This window comes from Rana temporaria, chromosome 9 (assembly GCF_905171775.1).
Source record: "Rana temporaria chromosome 9, aRanTem1.1, whole genome shotgun sequence".
Classification (NCBI taxonomy): domain Eukaryota; kingdom Metazoa; phylum Chordata; class Amphibia; order Anura; family Ranidae; genus Rana; species Rana temporaria.
In genome coordinates this window covers 179,079,280-179,103,850 of record NC_053497.1, presented here as the reverse complement: position 1 = coordinate 179,103,850, position 24,571 = coordinate 179,079,280, and the positions used below count along the sequence as shown (strand labels likewise).

At 46.5% G+C, this 24,571-nt stretch overlaps 1 protein-coding gene across 1 annotated transcript in view; it reads right to left on the bottom strand.

Moving 5' to 3' along the window:
- KLHL4 (kelch like family member 4) overlaps positions 1-22,316 on the bottom strand; it is a 126,405-nt gene extending 104,089 nt beyond the window's left edge. The window contains exon 1 of the mRNA XM_040325047.1: positions 21,535-22,316. Within this exon, the coding sequence (XP_040180981.1) occupies positions 21,535-21,956 (422 nt within the window). The 5' untranslated portion in view covers positions 21,957-22,316. The remainder of the gene's footprint in view (positions 1-21,534) is intronic.
- Positions 22,317-24,571: the final 2,255 nt, after the last annotated feature.

Genomic DNA, 24,571 nt, shown 5'->3' with positions numbered 1-24,571 from the left:
CAGCTATAACAGCTTCACCTCTTCTGGGAAGGCCATCCACAAGGTTTAGGTTTAGGTTGAGTGTGTCTATGGACAACGGGTGGTGGTGGGGGAGTGTTTGCTACCCCCCAAAATAAAAACCCCACCAGCCGCCACTGATACTATGATACTAGCAAATCCTGGACAGTTGGCAAGTATGGTGTAATGCAAGGTTATTGTGGGGGCCCCCCATGTACCTGGGGCCCCTGGGCAGTACCCAGGAGTGCCCTTGCATTAAGATGGCCCTGGATACTATCCATATGCATTAAACTTCGGTACGTTCCTGGGTTCACTACATAGGACCCACCTCAAGCACATGGAGATAACAGCATCACCACTCCGTGGGGCGCTGGAACATCAAGGGACCCCACCAACATGCACTCCAATTGACACCAGATAGAATGTTGGGTATATAGTCATTGTTCACTCATGGACATATTAGGCCAATGATCTCACGAGTATCCCCCACCCTCTTCGTAAGCTTTGATGACACAAGTCTGGCGAAACATGTTTGGGTGGACTGATCTGTTTGTTGGATGGGTTAATAAACTGTTCTGAGGCTTTGCACACAATGAGCGGCTTCCATTTTCTTCTTTGGAGCTGCTACAGAGACTGTTTAGTGGCCAACGACTACAGATGTCAGATGTGGGGATGCTGGTGACATCTTTGACCTAATATGAACATATGTGGACAATGTGATTGAACAAATATGGCCATGTCAATGACATTGTCTTGATGTGGGGATGCTGGTGACATCACTGACCTAATATGGCCACATGACCATATCTGGACAATGTGATTGAACAAATATGGCCACGTCAATGGCATTGTCCTGATACGGGGATGCTGGTGACATCACTGACCTAATATGACCATATCTGGACAATGTCATTGCGAAAATATGGTCATGTGGACATATTATTTCAATAATGAGTATCACCCACCCTCTTCATAACCTTCGATGACGCGAGTCTGACGAAACGCGTTTGGGTGTTTGCACCTCAGATGGACTGGTCTGTTTGTTGGATGGATTAATAAACTGATCTGAGTCTTTGGAGCTGCTCCAGAGACTGTTTAGTGGCCAAACGACTACAGGGAACCAGCTCCTGCCATAGGTAGGCTGGGGATTACAGTCTGCAACGGAGTATCTGCTTTTTGTCTACATGGTTAATATTTTCTCCTCTTCGGGGCGCATTTATGGTTTAATTCATCATCTCCAGCATATGCCGGGGCTTTACACCGGCCGGGCATATCGTCGCTCGCTGCATCAGATAAACTTTAGAGAGCCCAGGCGCCCGAAGAGGTCATTAAATTCAGGGGGGAAAAAATTCTCGGCATCGAGCACCTGAGATGAATACTCACACGGTGTCGGAAATAATGGAACACAGCGTTACATTTGTCTTGTAGATTATGACAGCCAAGCTTCACGATAAAAGGTATTTCTCCAGGGAGGTTCCCGGGGACGGGAGAAGGCGGGAGAGCAGCTGGGAAAATAATAAAAACATTTTCCCGAACAGTTCATTCCACGAGCCACAATGTCTGCGCCGAACGGAAGGCTTCCACACTAGAGTCTTTGGAAATTTGGTGCACGAGCGATGTTGGGTGTTTTATGGTGGTTCATTAACCACTTCAGCCCCGGACCATTTGGCTGGCCATAGACCAAAGCACTTTTTGTGATCCGGCACTGAGAAGGGGTTAACCAGTAGGGTGGGTGTTAAGTGTGTCCTAGGGAGTGATTCTAACTGTTAGGGGGAGTGGCTTACTGTGACACATCACCGATGAGGGAGCAGTAGATCAGTGTCCTGTCACTAGGCAGAATAAGGAGATGTCTTGTTTACAAAGACATCGCCCCCGTTCTGCCGCTCCGTGACCCGATCGTGGGACACCAGCGGACATCAAGTTTGTGGGTCCTGTGGGCACGGTCGCGGAGACCGCGGCGGCGCGCGTGCCCACTAGGGGGCAGGTTCAAAGCAACATATATATATCTATACGTTGCTTTGCCTGCCCGTGCCATTGTGCCGACGTAAATCTACGTGAGGCGATCACCAAGTGGTTAAGGACCCCATTGGACAGACAAGAACTGTAAATCCAATGTATAGTATGCAAAAATAATATATTCATTGAAGTAGCTGTGTTTGAGCATTACATAGGCAGACTCTGCTTCCTCCTTAACAGTGCCTCATAATAACTGAGCCTTGTCCATCCTCTTATGTCAATGCAAGCCTATCAGTAATAACTACGAACCTTCTGCTTTAAAGGTGAAACAGTGTTTGGATAATATGGGACTAGAGGTGAGCTTGGCTTTGGGCTTGGGTTCAGTCTGAACCCAAGGTCATTCATACCCAGAAGGAAACTGTCGCTACTGGGCCAATGGGCTCTAGATGGAAATTGAACACAAAGAGACGGGGATGCTTGTGATATCCTTAACCTAATATGGGTGTATGGCCATCCCCGTCCCATAGTGGCACATATATTTATTGGAGGGGATGTTCTTGGCATTATTGAACTGATTTGGCCCTGGGTGGAGATGCTTGAAATACTTTGATCGCATGGCCCCATTGGGTCAATAACATTAACCTAATATCATATTAGGTCAATCATTAACCTAATATGTCCAATTGGCCATATGGCCTTATTGGGTCAATGATTGACCTTATATGGTCATATGGCCTTATTGGGTCAATGATTGACCTAATATGGTCATATGGTCTTATTAGGTCAATGGTTGACCTTATATGAGTATATGGTCTTATTGGGTCAATGTTTGACCTTATATGGTCATATGGCCTTATTGGGTCAATGATTGACCTAATATGGTCATATGGCCTTATTGGGTCAATGATTGACCTAATATGGTCATATGGCCTTATTCGGTCAATGGTTGGCCTAATATGGCCACTTGGTCTTATTAGGCCAATGGTTGACCTTATATGAGTATATGGCCTTATTAGGTCAATGATTGATCCAATAAGGCCATATGACCATATAAGGTCAATCATTGATCCAATAAGGCCATATGACCATATAAGGTCAATCATTGATCCAATAAGGCCATATGACCATATTAGGTCAATCATTAATCCAATAAGGCCATATGGCCAATTGGACATTTTAGGTCAATCATTGACCTAATATGGCCATATTAGGTTAATGTTATTGACCTAATGGGGCCATGTGATCAAAGTATTTCAAGCCTAATTTGGCCGTGTGTCCATAGCAGGTCAGTGTTATTGACCTAAGATGGCCAACTTAGATCAAACATCCTCACCCCTGTGGCCACATTGAGCTAATGTGGCCATATTAGGTCAATGATGTCATGTGCATCCCTGCCCCCACAGTGATACATATACAAAGAGATAGGGGTGCAACACTGAACTAATATGGCCACATTAGGTCGATGTTATTGACCTAATATGGCCAACTTAGATCAAGCCCTGTGGCCACATTAGCTCATTAATGTCAAGAAGATCCCTGTCCCTTTGTATATGTATCACTGTGGGGTGGGGATGTACATGACATCATTGACCTAACATGGCCGAATGCCCATATTAGGTCAATGATGTCACCAGCTGCATCCCCTTCACTTTGCGTGAACTAATTTTTCCGCATGGCCACATTGGGTCAATGTTATTGACATAATATGGCCAAACTACATCCAACCCCTGTGACCAAATTAGCTCAATGATATCATGAACGTCTTCGTCCCTTTGTATCTGTACCACTGTGGGGCAGGGATGCACGTAACACCAAATGCCCATATTAGGTCAATGATGATGCATCACCCTTCCCTTTGCTTGAACTAATTTGGCCATGTTTGGTCAAAAAACATTGACTTGATATGGCCACCTGCCCATATTAGGTTGGTTATTTGGTCAATATTGGGTCAAGCATTGACCTATATGGGCATTAGGCCACATTAGGTCAATAACATTGACCTGATATGGCCATATTAGGGCAATGATGTCATAAGCATCGCCACCCCTTTGCATATGTGCTGCCCTTGTAAGGTGGGAGGTGGGGAATTTCCCACCCCCCAGCTTATTGGTCCAGCAATTTCTCCACCCCACAGCTGCACATACACAAAGGGATGGGGATGCTTGTTATACCATTGACCTAATTTGGTCACATGGCGATATTGGGTCAATGACTTGGACCTTATATGGTCATATTAGGGTAATGATGTCATTAGCATCCCCTCCCATTTGCATATGCACTGCTGTAGGGTGGAGAATCTCCCATCCCCAGCATATTGTCCCAGCAATGACAGATATCTTCTGGGTCTGGACCGAACCAAAGCTCAGGTGACCTTTCTATAGGTTTGAGGTCTTCCACAGGAGGTCATCCATAGAAGGTCATCCATAGGAGATCATCCATAGGAGATCATCCATAGGAGGTCATCCATGGGAGGTCATCCATGGGAGGTCATCCATGGGAGATCATCCATAGGAGGTCATCCATAGAAGACCACCCATAGGAGATCATCCATATGAGGTCATCTATAGGAGATCATCCATAGGAGATCATCCATGGGAGATCATCCATGGGAGATCATCCATAGGAGGTCATCCATGGGAGGTTATCCATAGAAGACCATCCATAGGAGGTCATCCATAGGAGATCATCCATAGAAGGTCATCCATAGGAGATCATCCATGGGAGGTCATCCATAGAAGGTCATCCATAGAAGGTCATCCATAGGAGGTCATCCATAGAAGACCACCCATAGGAGATCATCCATATGAGGTCATCTATAGGAGATCATCCATAGGAGATCATCCATATGAGATCATCCATAGGAGATCATCCATAGGAGATCATCCATGGGAGGTCATCCATAGGAGGTCATCCATAGGAGATCATCCATATGAGGTCATCCATAGAAGGTCATCCATAGGAGGTCATCCATAGAAGGTCATCCATAGAAGGTCATCCATAGGAGGTCATCCATAGGAGATCATCTATAGGAGGTCATCCATAGGAAATCATCCATAGGAGATCATCCATAGGAGGTCATCCATAGGAGGTCATCCATAGGAGATCATCCATAGGAGGTCATCCATAGAAGGTCAGAGATCATCCATAGGTTTGTCTATTTCTCACCATCTGAAGTTTGGGTGATGGGGGTGTGGTCAGGCTGGTTAAGACCACGCCCTCACATATAATGAGATTAAAGTTCAGTAACCCCAAACTAAATACAAGGTGTTGTCGTTGTTGCTGGATGTAAAGGTGATTGTACAATCAGAGTGAGGTCGGTGGGTGGTCAGCGTTGGGTTTCGGTGTCCCTCCCGGCACCCGTCTCTCCGCAGACTTTCCATTCTGGGGATCCTATGAAGATCTTATTTATGTTTACAGTAATATTTGCTTATAGTCCGCCCGGGAAAGTTCTTCCGCCGCCATGTAGAGGTGCATGCTGGGATACCTCCCGGGGCGGATGATTTGCATATTTCTTTCACAGGAGAAGAGCGACCTTCTTACCGTCTTCTGTCTAAAAATAAAAAACCTGACAACGTCTCCCGATCGCATCTGCTGTGCTACCGGCACAAGACTCTGCGGAATCGCATCAAACGCCGATCGCTGGGGGCAACAGACCGGGGGGACTATAATGGGGGGGAGGAAGGGGGGGGCGGGGGATCAGGAGAAAACACAGAGCATTCCACGGCTTATCTCTAATTCTATCTATCATTCACCTATCAATTATCTATCTATGTTTCTATCTATCTATCTATCTATCTATCTATCTATCTTGATATCTATCTCAATAGACTATTGATAGATAGATAGATAGATAGATACAGACAGACAGATATAGTCTATCTATTCTATCTATCTATCTATCTATCTATCTATCTATCTATCTATCTATCTATCTATCTATCTATCTATCTATCTATCTATCTATCTATCCATCTATTTCTATCAATATCTATCTCAATATTTAACTCAATATCTATCTTGATATCTATCTCAATATACTATTGATAGATAGACAAACAGACAGACAGACAGTCTATCTATCTATCTATCTATCTATCTATCTATCTATCTATCTATCTATCTATCAATAGTCTATTGAGATAAATATTGAGATAGATATTGATAGAGATAGATAGATAGATAGATAGATAGACTGTCAGATAGATAGATAGATAGACAGACAGTCTGTCTGTCTCTCTATCTATCAATAGTCTATTGAGATAGATATCAAGATAGATATTGAGATAAATATTGAGATAGATATTGATAGAGATAGATGGATAGATAGATAGATAGATACACAGACTGTCTGTCTGTCTATCTGTCTGTCTGTCTCTCTCTCTGCTCGGTGTGGGGGATGAATAAAACTCGGAGTAAAATTTGTCAGCGGGAAGAAAATATATAAAAAAAGATGTCGATCGTCGGGTTTTATTGGAGAACGATTGTTCGGTGTGAATCTCCTGCAGATATTTCTCCTGATATTGCAGGTCTTCCGCGCCGGAACATTAACAAAGGCTGAGCGCCGGTGATGTACAGAACAGAAGGATGATCAGACGATGTTCCTGTAGGGATATATAATGTGTGGGGGGGAGGGGGAGGGGTTGGTCTAGAAGTTATCTGTCTACAACCAGGCGGAATAACCTGAAGCAACCTTCTCCACTGCTGCAGTCTACAGAATGTTCACTGATCTTGTAAAGAAGATACTTACCTGTTTTCATCCTGCTCCGGTTCAGCCATGTGATCCCCTGTGTCAGCCGATGGTGGCTGCAGGGGAGAGGAGGGAGCGTCAACAATGGTTGGGGCATGGGAGTTTAAGGGTGACATCTGGAATTCCCAGCTGTTGTTGCGCTCTCTCTCCCCTCACATGATCCCTGTGTCAGCCAGCAGCAGCTGCAGAGGAGAGAAGGAAGCATCAACAATGGCTGGGACATCAGGGTGACGTTGATACGCCCAGCCATTGTTGAGCGCTCTCTCTCCTCGCATGATCCCTGTGTCAGCTGCAGGGGAGAGCCTCAACCAAGCTGGGACATCTGCACTCATGGGATGATGTCACCACGCCCCCCAAATTCCCAAGCCATTGTTGAGCACCCTCTCCTCATGTGATCCCTGTGTCAGCCAGCAGCAGCTGCAGGGGAGAGGAGGGAGAGCGTTAACAACGGCTGAGACATGGGCGTTTATGGGGGAAGTCACTACACCCAGGATTCCCAGCTGTTGTTGAGTGCTTTCTCCTCTCCCCTGCAGCTGCTGCTGGCTGACATAGGGATCACATGACCGAACTAAAGCAGGAGGGGGGGAGGGGACATTGTTAAGACTTGTTAAGCCAAGACTGGAATTGTACTTTAAAACTGGAGATGCCCTTTCCTTAGGATATGATACATAGGTGATGAGGTTGGAAAGAGTCCAATTGTCAACGTTTTCTATCAATGGTGCCACAAAATCGTTTCTAAATCATCGAAATACATTTCAGGTTCATTGAAACAAAATGCGTACAAAGTCATACAGCCTGAGAAGAGAAAAGTCCGTCCCCTGCCAGAATACTGCATAAAAATTTGTTCTCTGTAGGGAAGCAGCAACCTCTCTGCAGAAGTCTGGCATACCCCTCCTTCCTGGTGAGTCTGAGAAGGGGGAGTGTCAGACCTCTGCCGAGAGACTGCTGCTTCAACAAGGGTCTTTCTTTACAGCATGCTGGCAGGCTCTCTACATTCTACTCAGCCTCACAGGGGCTCTCTACTCAGCCTCACCGGGCTCTCTACACTCTACTCAGCCTCACCGGGGTCTCTACACCACTCTACTCAGCCTCACCAGGCTCTCCACTCTCTACTCAGCCTCACCAGGCTCTCTACACTCTACTCAGCCTCACCAGGCTCTCTACACTCTACTCAGCCTCACCAGGCTCTCTACACTCTACTCAGCCTCACCAGGCTCTCTACACTCTACTCAGCCTCACCAGGCCCTCTACTCTCTACTCAGCCTCACCAGGCTCTCTACACTCTACTCAGCCTCACCGGGCTCTCTACACTCTACTCAGCCTCACCGGGGTCTCTACACCACTCTACTCAGCCTCACCAGGCTCTCTACTCAGCCTCACCAGGCTCTCTACACTCTACTCAGGCTCACCAGGCTCTCTACTCAGCCTCACCAGGCTCTCTACACTCTACTCAGCCTCACCAGGCTCTCTACACTCTACTCAGGCTCACCAGGCCCTCTACTCTCTACTCAGCCTCACCAGGCTCTCTACACTCTACTCAGGCTCACCAGGCCCTCTACTCTCTACTCAGCCTCACCAGGCTCTCTACACTCTACTCAGGCTCACCAGGCCCTCTACTCTCTACTCAGCCTCACTAGGCTCTCTACACTCTACTCAGCCTCACCAGGCTCTCTACACTCTACTCAGGCTCACCAGTCTCTCTACACTCTACTCAGCCTCACCAGGCTCTCTACACTCTACTCAGGCTCACCAGTCTCTCTACACTCTACTCAGCCTCACCAGTCTCTCTACACCAGCCTTTCTCAACCAGTGTGCCGTGGCACACTGGCAGGGATGGACTGGCCATTGGGACTACAGGGAGTTTCTCAGTGGGCCAGCTTCAGTGACAGCGGACCACAGCCCCCCTCCACTCCTCTGTCTTTCCCTTCCCACAGCGCTCACCTCCTCTCCCTCTCTGCATCGCTCACCTGGGGGGGGAACAGAGAAGCAAGAGGAGGACCAGAGGGGCAGGGGAACAACAGAGGAGCATGGGGGAGGGGATAGACAGCTGACTCAACAGCTATGGCCTGGGAGTTTCTCACTTCTGCCTAATCTTGTCCCATAAGGGGGGCACCTAACTGATTCTTTGTCCCGGGTGAAATAATGTCTAGCTTCCTCACTGGTACTGCCTATAAGAGTACCAGCCGTTCTACTCTATTAAAGTAGAATGACTAGTGGCTAGTGAAGGGGGAGAGGGGGCTTTGGAGGCCGGGGGGGAGGTCGGGTACGGGAGTTGTCCGGCCGCCATGGGAGAGACCTGTCAAAGTGGGCCAGTCTGATTGAAGTCCAGGGCCAAATTTTTGTCCCAGTCCAGCCCTGCACACTGGTGTGCCGTCAGAGGTTCTCAGGTGTGCCACGGGGTCAGAGGAGAGAAGGGCTGTCAGATGAGCCTGATCTCCTGCCGAACTGTACATTGGCACTGTGAGAAGCTCCGTCGGCTTCAAAAGTGAAAGTAAGGTGCAGAGGATTGTGCGGTGCTCTCTGCTTCCCCCTAGAGTGCAGTACCCAGCTGAATGAGGAATCTGGAAAGGTACTGAGTTAGAGGTTAGATTTGTTTTAAAAGGGCTTTATACATGTGTCTGTGTGTGCATGTGTGTGTTTGTCTGTCTCAATGTGTGTGTTACTTTTAATCCTGACCCCCTGCCCCCCATTCCTGTATCTATAGAATGGCTTTTGTAGGGCTTGTTTGATAGCAGCAAGGACTGCTGCTCCTCCGAAAAGGAATCCATGTACAGATCACTTTTCAGAGGTATTTGACAGGCGGTAAAGAGGCAATATGTTGCCTCCTCACCACCTGTTTTAAGCCTGTAAATGCAGCATCACTACACCGCAACCATGCAATGCACACAGTTGCGGGGTAGTTACAGTGCAGACCCATTCACCTTCTGTATACCTCCAGTTGCAGCCACAGCATGTATACACCCCCAGCTGCTGCCTCTCCAGCTAAAGGGAGAGATGTCGGGGGTGGTAAAAACAGCTCAACCACGTGGTTTTGCCACCCCTCTGACATGTGAACAAGCCCTTGGTTCACATCTGTGTGGCTGCGTGCTGCGTGTAGGGCAGCCCGTTCATTTCAATGGGCTTCTGTACCCACAAAAATGCAGGGAAACAAGTCCCCAAATTTTTTTTTTAAATTGCACTGCAGCAAAAGGACCCCACGTGCTCTGCGACACACCGTAATGTGAACCAAGCCTTGGACTGGGGTGCCTCAAGACTGAAAATATTTTTTAAGGGTGCCCCGACTGGAAAAAGGTTGAAAAACACTGCTCTACACTCTACTCAGGCTCACCAGGCTCTCTACACTCTACTCAGGCTCACCAGGCTCTCTACACTCTACTCAGCCTCACCAGGCTCTCTACACTCTACTCAGCCTCACCAGGCTCTCTACACTCTACTCAGTCTCACCAGGCTCTCTACACTCTACTCAGTCTCACCAGGCTCTCTACACTCTACTCAGCCTCACCAGGCTCTCTACACTCTACTCAGCCTCACCAGGCTCTCTACACTCTACTCAGCCTCACCAGGCTCTCTACACTCTACTCAGCCTCACCAGGCTCTCTACACTCTACTCAGCCTCACCAGGCTCTCTACACTCTACTCAGCCTCACCAGGCCCTCTACTCTCTACTCAGCCTCACCAGGCTCTCTACACTCTACTCAGCCTCACCAGGCCCTCTACATTGTAGCCAGACTCACTGGGCTCTCTACACTCTACTCAGGCTCACCAGGCTCTCTACACTCTACTCAGCCTCACCGGGCTCTCTACATTCTACTCGGGCTCACCGGGCTCTCTACACTCTACTCAGCCTCACCACGCTCTCTACACTCTACTTAGGCTCACCAAGCTCTCTACACTCTACTCAGGCTCTCTATTCTCTACTCAGGCTTACCAGGCTCTCTACACTCTACTCAGGCTTACGAGGCTCTCTACAATCTACTTAGGCTCACCAGACTCTTTACACTCTACTCAGGCTCATCAGGCTCTCTACAATCTACTCAGGCTCACCAGACTCTCTACACTCTACTCAGGCTCACCAGACTCTCTACACTCTACTCAGGCTCACCAGGCTCTCTACACTCTACTCAGGCTCAACAGAGTCTCTAGTCAGGCTCACCAGAGTCTCTACAATCTACTCAGGCTCACCAGACTCTCTACACTCTACTCAGGCTCACCAGACTCTCTACACTCTACTCAGGCTCAACAGAGTCTCTAGTCAGGCTCACCAGACTCTCTACACTCTACTCAGGCTCACCAGATTCTCTACACTCTACTCAGGCTCACCAGAGTCTCTACTCAGGCTCAACAGACTCTCTACACTCTACTCAGGCTCACCAGACTCTCTACGGTCTACTCAGGTTCACCAGAGTGTCTACTTAGGCTCACCAGACTCTCTACAATCTACTCAGGCTTACGGGCCTCTCTACAATCTACTTTCTTTAAATTAATGGTGCCATACAATAGTTTCTCTTTTTTTTATTTGATCCAAATTCAGTTTCAAATGTGACAAATTCCCGGATAGTTCTCTCTCGGAATTCAGGTGAGGTTGTTCTTTACGGTGAAATGATTGCGCAGCCACCACGAGTGTTATGGGATTAGTTCAGCCCTGAGCTCTGCCAAGGTAATTAGGAAGAAATAAGACCTCTCAGTGCGTCCTTGGCTGCGGGCGCCGTATCCTCCACTCCGCGCGTTGAGGAGGCCATCGATAGTAGATTACCAAATTAAACCATGTGTAATGAGACGAGCAGCAGCGCCTGTCGCCCAGCCGCCGCTCCCAGCTCCGCCGCCCCAGCCGCCATCTGTTTAGCTCCTGCGCCCCTTCACCTCGGAGCAAACCGTCGCTTTGTCACAGGTCTCAGTTCCTGGCTCTGCGGTGTGCACCGCGACGGCCCTCATCCCTATCAACGTGTCTGCGGCTTCTGGGGGGAGGCAAAGCTAGTCATCTATGCAGTTCACCAGCCTGGGGGGGGGGCCCAGAATCATCAAACTACAATAGGATTTAAGGCATCTTTAAGTGTATTTAACCACTTAAGGACCGAGCCTGTTTTTCAGACACGTTAAAAACGATTTTTTTTGCTAGAAAATTACTTAGAACCCCCAAACATAATACAAATTTATTTTTTCTAACACCCTAAATAATAAAATGGCGGTCATTGCAATACTTTTTGTCACACCGTTTTTGCGCAGCGGTCTTACAATCGCACTTTTTTGGTGAAAAAAAAAACTCTTTTTTTTGAAAAAATAAGACAACAGTAAAGTTAGCCCAATTTTTTTTATATTGTGAAAGATAATGTTACGCCGAGTAAATTGATACCCAACATGTCACGCTTCAAAATTGCGTCCACTCGTGGAATGGCGTCAAACTTTTACCCTCAAAAATCTCCAAGGGCGACGTTTAAAAAAAAATTCTACAGGTTGCATGTTTTTAGTTACAGAGGAGGTCTAGGGCTAGAATTATTGCTCTCGCTCTACTGATCGCGGCGATACCTCACATGTGTGGTTTGAACACCGTTTTCATATGCGGGCGCTGCTCACGTATGCGTTCGCTTCTGCGCGCAAGCTCGTCAGGACGGGGCGCTTTTTACCACTTCAATACGGGGCTTTTATACACACCTCCATACCGGGCCTATTCCGGCACTTCTCTCCTACATGTACAAATCATCATTCTTTTGCTAGAAAATTACTCAGAACCCCCAAACATTATATATGTTTTTTTTAGCAGACACCCTAGGGAATAAAACGACGGTCATTGCAACGTTTTATCTTGCACGGTATTTGCGCAATAATTTTTCAAAAGCCTTTTTTTTTTTTTTTTATTGTTTCATGAATTAAAAAAAATAACAAAACAGTAAAGTTAGCCCAATTTTTTTGTAAAATGTAAAAGGTGATGTTACGCCGAGTAAATAGATACCTAACACGTCACACTTTAAAATTGCGCACACTCATGGAATGGCGCCAAACTTCGGTACTTAAAAATCTCCATAGGCGACGCTTTTGAAATTTTTTACAGGTTATCAGTTTTGATTCACAGAGGAGATCTAGTGCTAGAATTGTTGCTGGCGCTCTAACGCACGCGGCGATACCTCACATATGTGGTTTAAACGGCGATTACATATGTGGGCGGGACTTGCGTGTGCGTTCGCTTCTGCGCGCGAGATACCGGGGACAGGGGCGTTTTAATTTTATTTTTTATTGCTTTATTTTTACTTATTTATTTATGTTTCAACACTTTTTTTTTTACTTTTATTCCTATTACAAGGAATGTAAACATCCCTTGTAATAGGAAATGTGTGTGACAGGTCAATAAGACCTCCCCCTCCCCCACATCTCTCCTCCAAGCTGGAAAGCATGAGATCGGTGAAAAAAAATCCTCCATCCTAGAACAAATCCCCCCTCCAAATCCCCCCTTCCAGCACAATTTCCACTCCCCCAATCCTCCATCCTAGAACAAGAGAGCTCAGTGCGGGCTTAGTGCTAGGATGGAGGATGGCGGTGTAATTTGTGCTGGGTGGGGGAATTTGGCAAGAGGATTGGGGGAGTGGACATTGTGCTGGGAGAGGGGATTTGGAGGGGGTTTTGTGATAGGATGGAGGATAGGGGGGTGAAATTTGTACTGGGTTGGGGAATTTCGAGGGGGGAATTTGTGCTAGGATGGAGGATGGGGGTGTAATTTGTGCTGGGTGGGGGGATTTGGCAAGAGGGATATGTGCTAACACACCTGCTCCCCATTCACACCAGAGACCTTGTAACACTAACGAGTCACATGACACCGTGGGAAGGGAAAATGGCTAATTGGATCCCAGTTTAGACATTTTCACTTAGGGGGTGTCCTCACTTTTGTTGCGAGCGGTTTAGACATTAATGGCTGTGTGTTGAGTTATTTGTTATACAAGCTGTACACTCCTCCCCCCCCTGTACACTCCCCCCCTGTACACTCCTCCCCCCCCCCTGTACACTCCTCCCCCCCTGTACACTCCTCCCCCCCCTGTACACTCCCCCCCCCCCCCGTGTACACCACGCCCCCCCGTACACTCCCCCCCGTACACTCCCCCCCTGTACACTCCTCCCCAACCTGTACACTCCTCCCCCCCCCTGTACACTCCCTACACAACATTGTAGAAAAGTGTCATTTCTTCAGTGTTGTCACATGAAAAGATACAAGAAAAGATTTACAAACACGGGAGGGGTGTACTTACTTTTGTGAGATACCCTATGATTGCGGAGAAGGACCTTCCTCGACGCCCGCCCGTGTTTGCTTTGTACTTGAACCCTTCGCGTTGCGGTGGCGCGTCGGTCGAAACATTGGCAGTTATTGTATCTCTATAACCTTTCGCCGTATCACTTAATAGATCTTCCCGTCGGTGACACCGCGGGGGCGCCCTTCTTCCTTATCACCGCACCGCAGACCGCCGCGCCACGCGCCCCTCCGTTATCTCATCTCATAAAACGGCTATTTTTACTCTGAAAGACGCAGTCACCAAACGTGGCGCTTGAACCCCCCCCCCCCCTGAGCCCCCCCCTGAGGGTGACCGCACGCCCCCCCCCCCTGAGGGTGACCGCACGCCCCCCCCCCCCTGAGGGTGACCGCACGCCGAGGCGAAACCTTGTCACCAGCATTTCCTGTTTTTTCTTTTCCTGAATCCCAGAAAAGCAGCAAAATCAACTGGCAGCCGTCCAATGCTTACATCGCAAAGGGGGGGGGCAGGGGGGGCAAGGGGGCGCGAGACCTTTACCTTCTTTTTACATAAACTTTTTTATTAACATTTTAAAAAATAAAGGATATACAGTCCGCGCACGCGCGATGCACTTTTGCTGACTCTGCACGTGATCCTCATTACTGAGAACAATACGAGAGTCAGCAATACGCTTCACATTTCGCTGAGCGTTTCCTATTTAGGAAGGTTTTACCCCCCCCACCCCCTCCCATCCATGACCAGGCCATTATTTTGCCATATGGCACTGCGTCACTTTAACCACTTAAGCCCCCGGACCTTTATGCAACTAAAGGACCTTGCCCCTTTTTGCGATTTGGCGCTGCGTCGCTTTAACTGACAATTGCGTGGTCGTGCGACGTGGCTCCCAAACAAAATTGGTGTCCTTTTTTCCCACAAATAGAGCTTTCTTTTGGTGGTATTTGATCACCTCTGCGATTTATTTTTTATTTTTTTTGGCGCTATAAACAAAAATAGAGCGACAATTTTGAAAAAAAAAGCAATATTTTTAACTTTTTGCTATCGGAGCCGACGGCTCTAATCGGCTTCCAAATAGTTATCACGAGGTGTGCGTTCCCTGGTTAACACTGATGCGCGTCTCAGCCAATCGGGTTCACCAGGTCTGGTTACCGGTAACCTGATTGGCTGAAGCGTCATCGGGGGCAGGAGAAGAGAAGACATCGAGGGACAGTGGAGGGAGGATAGCTGACCGAGAAAGGTAAGTGCCGGGCGCGGGGGGCAATCTGGCAATTTTACAGGGCAAACTGGCGACAATTGATGGGCACAGTGGCTGCGTTTGATGACACAGTGGCGACAATTGATGGGCACAGTGGTGACAATTGATGGGCACAGTGGCGACATTAGATGGGCACAGTGGTGACAATTGATGGGCACAGTGGCGACATTAGATGGGCACAGTGGTGACAATTGATGGGCACAGTGGCGACAATTGATGGCACAGTGGCTGTGTTTGATGGCATGGCACAGTGGTGACAATTGATGGCACAGTGGTGACAATTGATGGCACAGTGGCGACATTAGATGGGCACAGTGGTGACAATTGATGGGCACAGTGGCGACTATTGATGGCACAGTGGCGACTATTGATGGCATAGCACAGTGGCAACAATTGATGGCATTAGATGGGCACAGTGGTGACAATTGATGGGCACAGTGGCGACTATTGATGGCACAGTGGCGACAATTGATGGCATAGCACAGTGGCAACAATTGATGGCACAGTGGCGGCATTAGATGGGCACAGTGGTGACAATTGATGGGCACAGTGGCTGTGTTTTATGTTAATGTTTGGTGACCCGACGTGATTGACGTTTTTAACGAACGCCGCATGCGCTGTCCGTGTACATATTCCAGTGTGCATTGCTCCAAAGTACGTCGCAAGGACGTATTGGTATCGACGTGAACGTAAATTACGTCCAGCCCCATTCACGGACGACTTGCGCAAACGACGTAAAATTTTCAAATATCGACGCGGGAACGACTGCCATACTTAACATTGGCTACGCCACCTAGGGGGGCAGCTTTATCTTTACGCGGCGTATCGCATACGGAAACAGCGTATCTTTACTGCGACGGGCGCGCGTACGTTCGTGAATCGGCGTATCTAGTCATTTACATATTCAACGGAATCGCCACCTAGCGGCCGGCATAAATATGCACCCTAAGATACGACGGCGTAGGAGACTTACGGCGCTCGTATCTTACCAGGATTTAAGCGTATCTGGTTTCCAGAATACGCTTAAATTTACGACGGCACAGATTTAGAGTTACGACGGCGTATCTACTGATACGCCGGCGTAACTCTCTATGAATCTGGCACAGTGGCTGCAATTTGTCTTTTGTTTTTCGGTTTTTCATTTGTTTGTGCCCCCCCCCCCCCAAAAAAAAAATTTGAGCACCAGCCACCACTGTAGGTGACACTGATGGGCGGCACTGGTAGGCGGCAGAGATGAGCAGACGGCTGCTCCAATCGGCACTCGTCACCGCAGATTTGGTTCCTCTATTTTCTTGGTGTTGGAAAATTTAGTAAATGAAATCTGATTTACAAAAACATTTAAAAAAAAAAAGAGAAAAGATGATTTTTATTGGAATGGATAAAGTGGGGGATCCTCCCGGCGCCGTGGCTTTGCGGCGGCGCCTTTCTTTTATTTTTTTAGATATATAGTCTCATTTTTATACATACACACATACATAACATTCTCATTTTCACACCATTTATAGATAAGAGAATTCCCGTCCTCCTTCTATTGTACATGAATCGCATCTGCGGAGCGATGTGCGATTTGTGAGGTTTTATCCCAGGAAGAGATCCGGGGAGGGGGGAGGGGAGGGGTGAGGACTTGATAACTCCAGGCATTGTTAGCGCTCTTCCTGCCTAACCCCGTATCCTGTATTCACTATACAAACATTCCACTGGCTGCATACAGCGACCCTCTGCGACTCCTTCACACTCATCTATATTTAATGCGTTTTTTTTGGGTTAGAATAAAAGTGGAACATAAAAAGCATGAAAAATGCATCCCTTTAAATCCTACAGAACTCGGGTGCTGCGGGTGGCGTGCGTTTTTTTTTTTTAAAGTACGGCATACTGCATGCTTGGTGCGCTTTCCAAAAACGCACCAAAAATGCATCTCTCATTGATTTCTATAGAAAACGCACCAAAAAACGCTTTAAAAAAAAAACATCCACTGTGCGTCTTTTGTGCTTTTTTTTTTACTCAATTACTTGTCCAAGTTTCTCAGGTGTGTGACTGGAGTCAGGCGTACAGAAAATGCAGCAAAAAGGCATCTAAAGTGTGACAAAAATGGATCTAAAATGTGACAAAAATGCATCTAAAATGTGATAAAAATGCATCTAAAATGTGATAAAAATGCATCTAAAATGCAGCGAAAATGCATCTAAAATGTGATAAAAATGCAGCAAAAATTATAAAATGCATCTAAAATGTGATAAAAATGCATCTAAAATGTGACAAAAATGCATCTAAAATGCACCGAAAATGCATCTAAAATGTGACAAAAATGCATCTAAAATGTGATAAAAATGCATCTAAAATGTGACAAAAATGCATCTAAATGTGACAAAAATGCATCTAAAATACAGCGAAAATGTGACGACAATGGATCTAAAATGTGACAAAAATGGATCTAAAACACATTAAAAAGTGCATCTAAAATGCAGTAAAAATGCATCTAAACATAGTAAAAATGCATCTAATACGCAGCAAAAATGCATCTAAAATGTGACAAAAATGCATCTAAAACGCAGTAAAAATGCATCTAAAATGTGACAAAAATGGATCTAAAACATAAAAAAATGCATCTAAAACGCAGCAAAATACATCTAAAATGTGATAAAAATGCAGCAAAAATGTATCTAAAATGCAGCAAAAATGCATCTAAAATGTGACAAAAATGCATCTAAATGTGGCAAAAATGCAGCGAAAATGTGACGACAATGGATCTAAAACACATTAAAAAGTGCATCTAAAATGTGACAAAAATGCATCTAAAACACAGTAAAAATGCATCTAAAATGTGACGACAATGGATCTAAAATGTGACAAAAATGGATCTAAAACACATAAAAAAAATGCATCTAAAATGCAGTAAAAATGCATCTAAAACGCAGCAAAAATACATCTAAAATGTGATAAAAATGCAGCAAAAATGTGACAAAAATGCATCTAAAATGTGATAAAAATGCATCTAAAACGCAGTAAAAATGCATCTAAAATGTGACAAAAAAGTATCTAAAGTGTGACAAAAATGCATCTAAATGTGGCAAAAATGTATCTAAAACACATTAAAAAATGTATCTAAAATGCAGTAAAAATGCATCTAAATTGTGATAAAAATGCAGCAAAAATGTATCTAAAATTTGATAAAATGTATCTAAAACGCAGCGAAAATGCATCTAAAATGTGACAACAATGTATCTAAAATGTGACAACAATGCATCTAGAAACTCAGCAAAAACGCATATGGATTAGTCTGGTGGTTTTTATCCTTAATGGAATGATGTGAGAGATCCCTAATACCAGATCTGTCACCTGAGCCTCACACCCCATTCACACTTGTGCAACTTGTCAATGCAACTTTAGACATCAGAGTCGCATGAAAGGTCTGTTTTCCAATGATAACCATTCATATAAATATGCGACTTAAAGCCGCAGTGACCTTACAGCAGTTCATGCAATAGTTTGGTCCAACTTTGGTGTAACTTCCGGGCCATAGACTTCAATATTAAACCCTCAGAAGTTGCATGAAAGTGGCACCTGAATGGCATGCAATGCAACCGTCGTCGTCCATTATCGCTGGTCAAAGTCGTATCCAAAGTTGCACTTAAAAGTCGCGTGACTTTGGCGTCATACAAGTGTGAAGGGAGTCTTACACCATAATTACACTTGCCATGCGACCTTGGCCATCAAAGTCGCATAACACATGGTTCCCCGTATTTTCCAATGTTAACCATCCGTATATGTGCGACTTCAGAGCAGTTCCTGCACTACTTTGGTCTGACTTTCATGCATAGACTTCAATGTTAACCCCTTAAAGTTGCACAAAAGTCGCACCTGAATGCGACAGTTGTCCATTATCGTTGGTCAAAGTCGCACGGTCATAGAAGTGTGAATAGAGTCTTAAAGTGAAGACTGAAGCCCCGACGAAGGGAGGGTCGGGCTCCTGAAACGCGTCATTTTTTTATTATTCCTTTGAGTATCTAATAACATATTATCTGCGATTATTTGATCGGTGTGCGTGTCGCTCTCACCACTGCTTTGCTCGACCCCTCCCCCATCCTAGCATCGCCGCAGTCTGATTCGGGAGAGCAGCCTAATCGAAACGCGTCAGACCAATCAATACGATTTCCTTTCACAATAAAACTGGATAACAAACATTTTCAAAGATCCAGCGACTCGGATGTACAAATATCTCCAAAATAAAAAAATAAAAAAATCTGCAATTTCTGACTCCAGCGACTACCACAAAGCAGACCCGTGCTGATTGGCTGCCGCTGCCGACAGCATCGAGGCCATTGGCTGGACAGGAGAGTCAGGCGATCGGAAATAGAAAAATGTAACATTTCAGGTTCAAAATGTATCGATCCGAACGTTTCCATTCACAAGAACATAAAAATTTAATTTCTAAGAAAATACGAAAAAGACAGAAAAACAAAATCCGAATTTAACAAAATAACGAGATTAACCAATCAAAATAAAACACATTGTCATGCACACGGCTCCCCCCCCCCCATATGTATCAGGGATCAGTAGGGAGGGACATTGTAGTTCAGGGATCAGTAGGGAGTTCAGGGATCAGTAGGGAGTGACATTGTAGTTCAGGGATCAGTAGGGAGGGACAATGTATGTAGATCAGGGATCAGTAGGGAGTGATATTGTATGTAGTTCAGGGATCAGTAGGGAGGGACATTGTATGTAGTTCAGGGATCAGTAGGGAGTGACATTGTAGTTCAGGGATCAGTAGGGAGTGACATTGTAGTTCAGGGATCAGTAGGGAGGGACATTGTATGTAGTTGAGGGATCAGTAGGGAGGGACATTGTATGTAGTTGAGGGATCAGTAGGGAGGGACATTGTATGTAGTTCAGGGATCAGTAGGGAGGGACATTGTATGTAGTTCAGGGATCAGTAGGGAGCGACATTGTATGTAGTTCAGGGATCAGTAGGGAGTGACATTGTATGTAGTTCAGGGATCAGTAGGGAGTCACATTGTAGTTCAGGGATCAGTAGGGAGTGATATTGTAGTTCAGGGATCAGTAGGGAGGGACATTGTATGTAGTTGAGGGATCAGTAGGGAGTGACATTGTAGTTCAGGGATCAGTAGGGAGTGACATTGTAGTTCAGGGATCAGTAGGGAGTGACATTGTAGTTCAGGGATCAGTAGGGAGTGACATTGTAGTTCAGGGATCAGTAGGGAGTGACATTGTAGTTCAGGGATCAGTAGGGAGTGAAATTGTAGTTCAGGGATCAGTAGGGAGTGACATTGTAGTTCAGGGATCAGGGAACAATGATTCTACGACAAAGTAAGGAAACTTGGATCCCTTTCTATGTGTCGGGTACGGGTTGATTTTCTCTCCTCTAGATCACGGGAAGTTCCCCAGTGAATGTCCATCTCTTGTGGCACTACAATTCCCAGCAAGCCTGGCCAGCCAAAGACCATCTATGGTCAGGGTAGGAAGGCATCCTGGGACTTGTAGTTCCACAGCAGCTGGCGGTCCACCGGTCGCCTTGACCTATGAAGGAAAGGGGCTCCAGGGATTGATCTCCTTCCATATACATCTGATCATCACACAGAGCCCTCCAAAGTCCCCTTCTCCTCGTGGGGTCACACAGAACCCCTCAGAGATGCCTCCTTGTTGTGGGGTCACACAGAACCCCTCAGAGATGCCTCCTTGTTGTGGGGTCACACAGAACCCCTCAGAGATGCCTCCTTGTTCTGGGGTCACCTAGAACCCCTCAAAGATGCCACCCTTCTTGTGGGGTCACACCGATCCCTCCAGAGATGCCTCTTCCTTGTTGGGTCACACAGAACCCCTCCAGAGATGCCTCCTTCTTTTGGGGTCACACAGAACCCCTCCAGAGATATCTCCTTGTTGTGGGGTCACACAGAACCCTCCAGAGATGCCTCCTCCTTATGGGGGTCACACAGAACCCCTCAGAGATGCCTCCTTGTTGTGGGGTCACACAGAACCCCTCAGAGATGCCTCCTTGTTGTGGGGTCACACAGAACCCCTCAGAGATGCCTCTTCCTTGTTGTGGGGTCACACAGAACCCTCCAAAGATGCCTTCTTGTTGTGGGGTCACACAGAACCCTCCAGAGATGCCTCCTTGTTGTGGGGTCACACAGAACCCTCCAGAGATGCCTCCTTGTTGTGGGGTCACACAGAACCCTCCAGAGATGCCTCCTTGTTGTGGGGTCACACAGAACCCTCCAGAGATGCCTCCTTGTTGTGGGGTCACACAGAACCCCTCTAGAGATGCCTCCTCCTTGTGGGGTCACACATTACCTACCCCCCCCCTCCCCCAAAGCCCCATTCTCAGTTCCTACCTGTCGGGGTCAGCCTCTGGCACCTCCTGGGGGGCACTCTGCACCTCCTGCTGCCCCGTCTCCTCTTCCTTGCCCACCTTCTCCTCCGTGCCGGCTTTGGGGGTCTCCTCGCTGGCCTGTAGCTGCTCGATGGTGTTGTGCTGGTGCCAGGACTGGACGGCTCGGTGGTGCTGGTGGACGGGGGTTGGCCCTGGCACGGGGGCCAGGATGTTGTGGACGGGGCTGTTGCCTTTCTTCAGCCCGTTCCTGTCCCGCGAGTGGCTCTTCAGCCTATTGTGGACGGGGGTCCCCCTGTGCTCATATCCTTCCTGCTGGAGGCATCCTCCCGAGCCCGGAGAACCCTGCGAAGGGTGGCTGAACCACCTCCAGCGCAGCCGGAGAATCTGCTTGACATCGAAGTCCTTCTTCCCGGAGACCGACATGGTCGCGACGCGCCAAGGAAAAAAAAAGAATACCTAGACGAGCCGGCGGCCGATTATTCCTCCTCCCGCTCGCCGCTCGGGATTATTTCAGCTCCTCTTCGCCTCTTGCATGAGGAGAGCAGCAGATTGTAGGAGCTCTGGCAGATTGCGAAGAAGCATGCCGCTTGCACCTCCAACCCATGCTAAGCTGCCACTGCCATCGCCGCCGCTAACAGTGGAGGTGGGAGAGCATTCTGCCCCGGGGGGGCGACTAAATCGGCTTATTAACAAGGAAAGTCGCTGCAAGAGACCCCCACCACCGACTGATCAATGACTGAGGAGCTCTCTTACCTAAGCTCAGCCGCACATGATCTCCTCCTGAGTGAGCCCCCCCACCACCCTCTGCAATTCACCGTGCAAGCCAAGCACGTCAGACCCCAGCAGGTCTTGCCGGCCAGTTTGGGGGGGGGCTGATTCCAAGGGATGGGGAGATAGATTGATCGTCATTCAGGAAAATTACCAAAAGCACAATTTTCATTTCTCAACCTGGATTTTGTTAATAGATAAAAATGTAAAAAAATAAATAAAGGCTACCCCCCCCCCCCCACACTAAAAAAATAAAGGCTCTAGAAGGGGAAGTGAAAAAAAAAAAATATGTAAAAAATATATATAAATAAAAATATATAAAACAAATATACAAATAAAAATATATATTAAAAAAATAGATAAGATATAGATAAAAATGTAAAAAATTAAAGGCACTCCCAATTCCCCCCCCCCCCACTCAAAAAAAAGAAATAAAAATATGTAAAAAATATATAAATACAAATATGTATAAAAAAATATATAAATAAATATATATATATATAAAAAAAATAGATAAGATATAGATAAAAATGTAAAACAAATAAAGGCACCCCCAATACCCCCCCCCCCCCACACTCAAAAACGGTTGTAGAAGGGGAAGTGAGAAAAAAAAACTGAAATAAAAATATGTAAAAAATATATAAATAAAAATATATATAAAAAAAATATATAAATAAAAATATATAAAATTAAAATATATATAAAAATATAGATAAGATATAGATAAAAATGTAACAAATTAAAGGCACCCCCAACATCCCCCCCCCCCCACTCAGAAATGCCCCCCCCCCCCAACTGTATTTCTCAACCTGGATTTTGTTACATTTTGCTAACCCCCCCATTTTAGTTATCAACCTGTTTTTTGTGACATTCTGCTAAATAATGCCCCCCATGTTATTCCATTTTGCTAAATGCCCCCCCCCCCCCGGACAAATACTTTAACCAATTCCGCATCTAGGGGTGTCCTCCCCTCTTGTCTTTTTATTATTATTAACAAAATATTTAATAAAATAAGATGTTTTACATTTTGCTCTCTCTCTCCTCTGTCTTTCATCACTCTTTATTTCTCTCCTCTTTCTCTCACTTATGTCTCTCTCCCTCCCCCTCTCTCTCTCCTCTCTCACCCCCCTTCTCTATTTTCTCTTGTCCCCCCCCCCCTTACTTCTGCTCTCTTTCTTCCTTTCTCTTGTTCTCATTCTCTCTCTCTCTATTTTCAATAGTTTTCTCTCTCCTTTCTCTCTTTGGCGCTTTCTCCACACCCCCCCCCTTCCTTTGTTACTTCTTCCCTCTAATCCTCTCTCTTGTTTTCATCCCTTCTTCCTCTCTCTTCTCGCTCTCTCTCCCTTCCTTTCTTTTTCTCACTCTTGTTCTTTCTCTCTCTTTTACTTATTCTCTCTCTTTTTGTTCTCTCCTTACTTTCTCTCTCGTTCCTCTCTTTTCATCTCTCTCTCTCTCTCTCTCTCTCTCTCTCTCTCTCTCTTCCTTTCTCTTTCTCACTTTTGTTCTCTCTTTCTCTCTCTCTTTTTCTCTCCCCACTCTCATTTCTGTCTCTCTCTCTTCCTCTCATTTCTTTATCTCTCTCTGTTTTGTCTTTTTTTTCTCTCTCTCTCTCTCCTTTATCCCTTTGGCTTTTTCTCTCCCCCCTCCCCTTTACTTCTGCTTTCTCCCTCCCATTCTCTCACCCCCTCTCTCTCTCTCTTCCTCCTCTGTCACTCTCATTCCCCTCTCTCACCCCTCTCTCTCTCTTCCTCCTTCTCTCTCACCCCCTCTCTCTCTCTCCCTCCTTTTCCTTCTCTCTCACCCCTTCTCTCTCACCCCCTCTCTCTCTCCCTTCCTCCTTTGTTTTCCTCTCGCTCTCTCTCCTTTTTTCTCCCCCCTCTCCCACGTTTGTTTCTCTCTCCCTATCTCTCATATCTCCCCCTCTCTCTCTCTACTTTTTCTTGTTTCTCACTCTCTCTTTTCTCTTTGGCTCTTCTCCGCTCTCTCTCTCCTCCTTTTAATTCTTGTCTCTCCCTTCCTCTCTTTTTCTCGCTCTTATTCTCAATCTCTCCCCCCCCTCTCCTCTCTCATCCCCTCTCTCTCTCTCTCCCTTCCCCCCTCTCCTCTCTCTGTTGCCCCCCCTCTACCTCTGCTCTCTTTCTTCCTCTCTCTTGTTCTCGTTCTCTCTCTCTCTCTATTTAATTTTTTTTTCCTCTCTGCTTTCTCTCATTGGCTCTTTCTCCCCCCCCCCCCCCCCCCCCCACTTTTCACTTCTTCTCTTTATTTCTCTC